The sequence below is a fragment of the Propithecus coquereli genome, unplaced genomic scaffold (genome assembly GCF_000956105.1).
Source record: "Propithecus coquereli isolate 6110/MARCELLA unplaced genomic scaffold, Pcoq_1.0 Scaffold172, whole genome shotgun sequence".
Taxonomy (NCBI): domain Eukaryota; kingdom Metazoa; phylum Chordata; class Mammalia; order Primates; family Indriidae; genus Propithecus; species Propithecus coquereli.
This window is the reverse complement of record NW_012141858.1, coordinates 4,334,329-4,343,373: the sequence shown is the minus strand read 5'-3', so window position 1 is coordinate 4,343,373 and position 9,045 is coordinate 4,334,329. Positions and strand designations below refer to the sequence as shown.

General features: G+C 39.2%; 1 protein-coding gene across 1 annotated transcript in view; it reads left to right on the top strand.

The window, feature by feature from the left end:
• Positions 1-9,045, top strand: part of PTPRB (protein tyrosine phosphatase, receptor type, B) — a 109,250-nt gene that overhangs the window by 55,560 nt on the left and 44,645 nt on the right. Inside the window, exons 11-14 of the mRNA XM_012642020.1 lie at positions 2,092-2,355; positions 6,683-6,946; positions 7,488-7,751; positions 8,531-8,794. Coding sequence (XP_012497474.1) covers positions 2,092-2,355; positions 6,683-6,946; positions 7,488-7,751; positions 8,531-8,794 — 1,056 coding nt within the window. The remainder of the gene's footprint in view (positions 1-2,091; positions 2,356-6,682; positions 6,947-7,487; positions 7,752-8,530; positions 8,795-9,045) is intronic.

The following is a 9,045-nucleotide window of genomic DNA, read 5'->3' as shown; positions in this document are numbered from 1 at the left end:
TACATATAAAATTCTCATTTTAAATACCACAAGGGCTGTCCAACTTACTGTGGTATACTAACATAGTAAAGTGTATGATATCACCTAAAATGAGTGGCCACTTGAAATAAATGGAACTCATAATTAATTTTATACCTTTATTTTAATTATAACAGAGGTATCAGTATTTGACCTGTATTATATAATAGAAGCATTCAAAAAAGGGGCAAGAAATTCTTTGAAGGATTATAATAAAGTTGTGAGCAGCACACAAAATACGAGTACATATAAGCATGAGTTATTGTACTCAAACATATTAAGAGAACATATTATCATGAGAAAGGAGAGGATTGGGATACTATTGTAGAAGTACAACAACTAGGGGTTTTGAAAGGTACCCAGAGTAGTAAATTTTGTACACAGTAAATTGTAAATAATTCAATGGCTAAGGGCTTTATAATCATTGCTGTCTTCTCAAATTGCTGAAATATTGGTCAATACTGAAATAATTTTGAAAGACTTTCTTATATTTTACTTATGTTTCCATAGAGTAGAAACATATATAATTAAACCCTCCCAGCCCAGATAAGGTGGCAGAATATTTAAAATTGAAGATATCAGATATGCTTAATAAATCTAATTCTAATCTGAAAATAATGTTCATTTCTAAAGGAAAAACAAATAAATTTTGGATCTGTTCTTCTTAAACATGTGAATCATACTTTTGGCAAAACTCAGGATAATTGTATCTTTTCTAGTAAAATGTTAGAAGTCGCACATATTTCCAGCAGTTTTAAAAAACAAACAGAAAACATTCCTTTTGAGAGCGACCAAAGGCCATAGGGATGGTTGGACGGAGAGAGGGAGGAGGAAGGAAGGAAAGAAGGAAGGAAAGGGAAGGGAAGGGAATATACTCACACATAAATCTTATTGCTAAAAGTTCAACTTTATATCTAAAAAATGTCCATATATGTGGATAAGCATTTGTTCAATTGAGTGCTGTGCATAATTTTTGGTGATGGGTAAGTGCTTTTGAGTGTGAGGGAGACTTTGGAGCTTAACTCACAAAGTCAGAGCAGAGTATATTAGAAGGATTCTCATTTGTCATCTAGCCAAATTCTATCCATTACATGTGATGTACTAATATTGACAATCATATGAAAATATTCAGCGAAGTTAATCAACTAAGGATGAAAACAGTACTGTAATTCCTATCTACTGTAGTATTTTCTTCCTTTATTCACTAATGACATACTATTTACTAGGCACTTATTTCTAAAATATGGTACAACTTAGACTCAATACTACAATACTAATTTGCTAACTATACTTCTAGCCAGGGAACTCCTTAAAGTCATCCATGCCCTTTCCATTTTTGCATACCTGGCAAAGAGTAGGTTTTCAGTAAATATTTGTGGCACTAAACTCCAACTGACACGAGGAAACGGTTATGCTTGACATCAGAAAGGCCATTATCACCATAATAGCTCTCTCTGCCCACAGTCGGTCCAGTTTCCAGACTTGTTGCTTCCAGGATAGGTTTTCAGAGTTATTTCTTGCCACTAGAGGGCAGGAAATGCTTTGCAAAGGGAAAACATAGTCCCTCCAGTTGTGTTAGCTATTAGACTCCCCAGGAATAAATTGCATGAAGATTGAAGCTATCCTGAAGTCTAAGCTAAAATCTAAGATCTTTAGAAAAGCTTTCCCATTCTTCACCTTTCCCCTCAACCATCTTTGCTTTACTGGTGAGTTTGGTTCAAGTTGATTCATTTGGATTGTTCTGTTCCCTATCCTACCGGGAACCTCCTGACGCATTCTCATAAAAAGGTCTCCACTTAAGGTACTTTACAAACAGCAACCCCATAAAAAGGCAGTAGCGGCGTCCTTGTATTTATGAGGCATGCTAAAGGCCCCCTTACGTTTTCATTTTGGTTAGCCTTCTGGTGTAAGAACACTCCGCTTCCAGAAGCTAAAGTGAAACCCTCCCACTTCTTTGACCTCTTATGTAATCAGGTTAGATCTCCTGAGTCCACGGTTTTTTGGCCACAATAGATGGCTCAACCTTTTGACTGTGTTTCTCTTTTTAAAATTTCTCCCCTTTGAAAATCACAGTCCCTTCCAGCGTGAGTGGAGTAACGGTGAACAATTCCGGTCGTAACGACTACCTCAGCGTCTCCTGGCTGCCGGCGCCCGGAGATGTGGATAACTACGTGGTGACGCTGTCTCACGACGGCACGGTGCTGCAGTCCCTCATCATCGCCAAGTCTGTCAGCGAGTGTTCCTTCAGCTCCCTCACCCCCGGCCGCCTCTACAACGTGACCATAAGTACAAGGAGTGGCAAGTACGAAAACCACTCCTTCAGCCAAGAGCGGACAGGTAAGGACGGGTGAAGCCACAGAGCCGCGTAAGAGCCAAAGAGCATGTGGCTCAGGACATCACAGCGCTGTAACGATTCTATAATGACAGGGTGGGAGGCAGCTGGGATCACAAAACTGTTATGGAGTCTTCATATTTTGACCCAAGAAACTCTTTATGTGAGCAAATGTTACCTTTGGAGTAAGAATAACATCGCTCTTGTGGCTAAAGTTCATATTGTGTTCAAATAGTGTAAAAAAGCATTTCTGTTTAGGAGCACTTTTTGGTTACTAGTGCCTGCCTTTCCATAAGCTAACTAACCCTTATAAACTCTTCAGTGAGGTAGTCATTGTTATTATTCCAGATCAGGAAGCTAAAGATCAGGGAAGTTAAGTAACTCGCCCAACTGTTTATCTTGTTAAACAGCCAGTAAGTTTCAGATCCTGGATTTCAACCCAGTTCTAAATGACTCCAGAGCCTATGAAGCTCTCTGTCCTGAAATCCTCCCTGAAATGTCTGTAAGTCAAGATCACTATTCATCCTTTTTGACACAAGTTGAAAATGTGAACCTTTATAGTTCTGGGACTAGGAAACAAAAATCCTAGCAAAGGAAATGAACCTCAGGTCTGCAATGTGCTGGAAAGAACTAAATTTAGACAGTTACCATATTCCCAATGTATTTATGCTTTCTGGGGTTTACATCTGAGATTTCTGCTTAAGATTGGCATTAATATGTTGTCAAGGCCGGGCGCAGTGGCTCATGCCTGTAATCCTAGCACTCTGGGAGGCGGAGGAGGGCGGATTGTTTGAGCTCAGGAGTTCGAAACCAGCCTGAGCAAGAGCAAGACCCCGTCTCTACTAAAAATAGAAAGAAATTAATCGGACAACTAAAAATATATAGAAAAAATTAGCCAGGCATGGTGGCACATGCCTGTAGTCCCAGCTACTCGGGAGGCTGAGGCAGGAGGATCACTTGAGCCCAGGTATTTGAGGTTGCTGTGAGTGAGGCTGACGCCACGGCACTCACTCTAGCCCGGGCAACAAAAGCGAGACTCTGTCTCAAAAAAAAAAAAAAAAATATGTTGTCAAATCTTTCCTACTAAGCTATGGATTGATTTTTGCATTTAAAAATGTCAGTTTTTCCATGAGGATCTGGGACAATTGACATCATCCTAATACCTAGCACAGGGCCTGGGGCCTATTAGGCACTCAAATACTTGGTGAATGAATAATCGGAAATCACTTAGATAAGGGGTTTTTACCTAGTGGTCTATGGGTGGACTTGAGGAATGTAGTGACCCTGGAAATTGTCCATGAAGTTTTTGGGAATAGGAAAGGTACGTGCATTTCTTTGAAAAGAGAGAATCCAAGGCTTTTATCATATTCTCATCGTTTCTGTGACCCCAAAATGGTTAAGAACTGCTTATGATGGCTTGCATTGTTACAGAATGCTAGCATTGAAAGGATCCTTAAAATGATCTAACCTCATCTCCTCTTTTGGAAACAAAGTCCCCGAGAGCATGTGGCTTTTCCAACGCTGCATGACTGATCAGTAGCATCGCTCAGCTTAGCTCCCCTGCTATGTTTATTATGTCACGCTATATCTGACAGTACTAGTCAGGGACATAAAGAAATTATCCCTACCCTCAGATAAGTTAAAGTCTAATTATACTGATAATCACACTAATGATTTAGCTCTGAAAAGCAGACCTCCATTTACAAAGCAGTCTTATGTCGGTATCTCATAATGATGATCAATGTGGAGCCCCCAAATCACCAGAAATTAAAGGGTATGTCATCCAATTACTAACCTCTTGCTTCCCATCAATGCCACTTCTTGAACATTTCCTATCCATATGACTTTAATATTGTAAGCCTTTTGCTAAGATTATTTGTAAATGCAAGACAAGTGATCCTTTATTTAATGCATCCTCTTGACTCTTACCAGCATCAACTTGGATTTGGTGCATGACTAACCGGAGCAAGTCATTGTCCCTGACAAATAAGTTTAACTGGAGAGTTGTGTCTGAGTTGTTGTCTGGTTGATTTTGGCTGATTATCTTAATGCCATTTTCCTTTTCTAATGCTCTTGTTCTTCATTTTGGGTAAAAATACCAATATTTCTAATTCTGTATCACATCATCCCACCATGTAGCAAGGCAGGTCTCACAAATTATCCCCAGTCCACCTGGAGAGTCCCTTATTGACTTAGCATGGTATTAAGCCTAGTTTTTCTTCCTGTAATGGTTGCTTTGCCTTCCGTAAATTGCTTGGATTATTGACCTTTCTTAGCCCATGCATACACTGTCACTTCATAATTTCCTCTCCTTAACTGTGCAACAACTACATTCGAGCAACACTGTAAGTGGTTTCAGGTAAATATCCTGAAGAAAGCATACCTGTCTTTGCTCCGTATCTGTGGTGAGCTATATTCCAAAAACTAATCAGTAAGTATAATCCAACAAAGTATGCTGATACAACTTGTAGGTATGAGAAGCATTGTAAAAAAAAAAAAAAAATGTAGCTTATGTCATCCTAGCACTCAGGGAGGCCAAGGAGGGAGGATCTCTTGAGGTCAGGAATTCGAGATCAGCCTGAGCCCTGAGCAAGAGTGAGACCCTGTCTCTACTAAAAATAGAAAAAAGTAGCCCAGCATGATGGCACGTGCCTGTAGTCCCAGCTACTCAGGAGGCTGAGGCAGGAGGATGGCTTGAGCCCAGGAGTTTGAGGTTGCTGTGAGCTAGGCTGACGCCATGGCACTGTAGCCTGGGAGACAGAGTGAGGCTTTGTCTTAAAAAAAAAAACAAAAACGTAGCTTAAATGCAAAAATACTGAAATTTCTGGGTCATTTCATATTTGGGGGGAAAGTAGAAGAAAAGACTAGGACACAAGATTGGCATGTGGTTAGAGCAGAAATCCCTTAACATATACCAAACACAGAGGGAAGCCGTACAGCCTAGAGGACTTGATAGTATCAGAACAGAAATTTAGTGCCCTAGATTGAGTTCCTGCCTCTTTTCAATGCTCCTCCTCATTAATATTTATAATGTTCAGTTATAGTCAAATAGTAATGAATCTATGGCCTATTCTTGAATTAAAATTCAGCATCAAGTGAAAAACTAGAATCTCCTTACTATCATGTTCTAAATATAGAATTGCCTTATTTTACAGTGTTCCTGGTAACATGCATTTATTTATTGATTGATTGAGGAGGAAACCATGGATACACAAGATTGTTTGTTTCTTTGTATATTTATTGGGAAGAAACTCAGGTATACAAAATTAGATTAATCATAATTCTTGGTTCAGGAAACCATGCATCAATTGCTACTTTTATTTTTTTGGCATCTAGTTAGTAATTTTTAATAATTTAACATGTACATGGGAAACCACTACCTAAAATAAAAGCTAGGACCTTAACAATAATCTACATCAAATCTTGTGGTTCCCACCTCGATAATACATACCAGAGTAACCAACATCTTGACTCCTATGTTTATATCTCCCAAGCTTTCCATCTTGCATAGTTTTATTGCATCTATAGATAGACTGAAAATTATAGGTCTTTAAAATTTTCGTTGCTTTAAAATTATTTTTTTAAAAAGATATTTTTAATGCAATATGTAATCTTTTGGAGATTGAAAATTTTCATTTATTATATTGATAAGTTTCATCCATATTTTGTGTTTTGATGTAAAGGGCAAAAAAATCTATATCTTGTGTTTTGAGTTAAAAAGAAGAAATCAATTATAGTATTTCACTGTGTTCATTATTCAATCACTTGTAGAGGGACATCCTCTCCAACATTTAGTTTTATGAGGTTTTTAAGTTTTGCCAGTCAAATGGATGTAAAATGGTATTTCACTGTAGTTTTGACTTGCATTTCCCCGATCACCAGTGACATGGGCAATCTCTTTATGCATTGTGTGATTAACCATATGTGTTTCCTCTTCTTCCATTTTTCTTTTGGATTGTTTATACTCTTCTTGGTAACGTATCACATCTTGAGTCACCAAGGTATGCTGGAATTATTAATAGCATCACCATCATCCATGTTAATCATCATTTACCATGTTTAATGTTCCATCTTATAATGACATTTTGTGGTGGCAAACAACAGGATTAGAATGGATTCATCAGGTTCTGTTAAAAGATCTATTTAATCACCCCAAGTAGTGTAACAATCTGTCACCTCCAGAAATTCGTGATCTAGAGATCTAAGATTTTTCTTTGAAATGCACGCAATAAAAATCTACTCACTTTGCTTTATCGTCCCAGGTTGTCATCTGTGATACACTGCTCACTCAGAATCACTACATCTTTAGCTGTTCTCTGTTCTCTTTTTCAGTGCCTGACAAGGTCCAGGGAATCAGTGTTAGCAACTCAGCCAGGAGTGACTATCTAAAGGTATCCTGGGTGCATGCCACCGGAGACTTTGATCACTATGAAGTCACCATCAAAAACAAAAACAACTTCATTCAAAAGAAAAGCATTCCCAAGTCAGAAAATGAGTGTGTATTTGTTCAGCTAGTCCCAGGACGGTTGTACAGTGTCACCGTTAGTACAAAAAGTGGACACTACGAAGCCAGTGAACAAGGGAATGGGAGAACGAGTAAGTGGAATGATTGCAAAATCTCACGGTTGGTTGGACTTGAAGGTCACCGAATAAATAATTTATCTGAACCTTGAATTTTCTCTACTTACTGATTAGTACATCACATTCCCAGTACCTCTCACTTGGAGCTAACATCATTCAGCCAAGCCATGGCCCATAATTACAGCATATTTATTGGTAGATAAAAGCAAGCATAGTGGGGGAGCAAGAAGGCCAAATGTCCCATTTTTCTTTCCCATCTTCCTGCATCGTGGCATTAAAACTCCAGACTTCTCGTTTTACTTTACGACTGAGATCATAACTCATTTTATAATTATATTCTACCAACATTTAGCATATAAGATTTCTGTCAGAAAAAAAATCACAATTTTAATCGTTGCTTCCGATTTTTCTTATTTAATTATGCATGAAGTAGTTCAAGTGGTTTATTTGGGGAAGGGAGACGTCTGCCAGTTCCTTGAATGTGATTCATAAATTATTGTGTAGGTAAATTCCGATCAGTTCCTTTCCTGAAGTGTCTTCTCATTTTTCTCCCCAGTTCCAGAGCCCGTTAAGGATCTAACATTGCGGAATAGGAGCACTGAGGACTTGCAGGTGACTTGGTCACCAGCTGATGGGGACGTTGACCAGTATGAAGTCCAGCTGCTGTTCAATGACATGAAAGTATTTCCTCCTTTTTACCTTGTAAATACCGCAACTGAGTATCGATTCACTTCCCTGACACCAGGGCGCCAGTACAAAATTCTTGTGTTGACCATCAGTGGTGATGTACAGCAGTCAGCCTTCATTGAGGGCTTAACGGGTAATTTGAAATATTGTTCTTGAACCTGAGTAGACACAGTGGGGTATTCAACATTCAGGTAGCCCATGCATTTTCGATTGAGGGTTTGGAGGGGTTAAAAGGGAGATGCCTAGATGGGAGAAAGTTATCTTGATAGTAACAATGATGTTGTCCAAGCTGGGTTAAGAAAAACAAAGCATAATACGGGGAGGGGATGTGGTGTGGGGAAAAAGCTTTCAGAGAAATAGCATTAAATTGTTGTGACTATCTGGTGTTTGTGAGGCATACAGATTAAGTCTAAATAACTCTGTTGCTTGGTTATCACCTCTTTGGAACTCTATAAAGAGTGTTGACAAGTATTGACAGTTCACCATCAGCCAGACCTGCAGCAAAGCACTTCACATCTTGTTCAAGCCTCACAATTCTACAGGCTGGTTACTATTATCATCATTGCCATTTTTCTGATGAAGAAACTAAAACTTAAAAAGGTTAAGCAATTTGCCTGTAGTCCCACAGCTAGTAAATGAGAAAACCAAGACTTGGACCAAGGCAGTCTAACTAGCCCCTGGTGATGTCATTGGCGTTCTTCATTTCCGCTCACTGGCCTTGATCTCCCTCTAAACTTTCCCTCATCAACTTCGGTTCAGGCAGAAAAGTCAGAGAAAAATGGCAGATTTATATCTTTTTTCATGTGTGTTCTTTAAGTAGATACTGAAACGTAAGAAGCGTGAAAACTTTGGTTGAGAATCTCCACAGTTCATTCCCTAAGTGATGGCTTTTAAATTTATTTTCTTTTTTAGTTCCTAGCGCTGTCAAAAATATTCACATTTCTTCCAATGGAGCCACAGATACCCTGACAGTGACCTGGTCTCCTGGTGGAGGAGATGTTGATTCCTACACGGTGTCGGCATTCAGGCAGAATCAAAGGGTCGAGTCTCAGACTATCCCCAAGCACATCTCTGAGCACACGTTCCACAGACTGGAGGCCGGGGAACAGTACCAGATTGTGATTGCCTCAGTCAGCGGGTCCCTGAGGAATCAGATAGATGCGCTCGGGCAGACAGGTGAGCATCCACCTGGAGAAGGGTTGTAGCATGCCTCATGGTTCCCCATAGTGGGACAGTGAATGGGTTCAGGCGTCCACAAATCAAAACATGTAAATTTACTCCATGGTATACCTATACCACATTTTATTAATCCACTCATGTATTGATGGACAGTTGGGTTGTTTCCACATCTTTGCAATTGTGAATTGTGCTGCTATAAACATTCGGGTGCAGGTGTCTTTCTTATACAGTATCATTTGGTCTTTTGG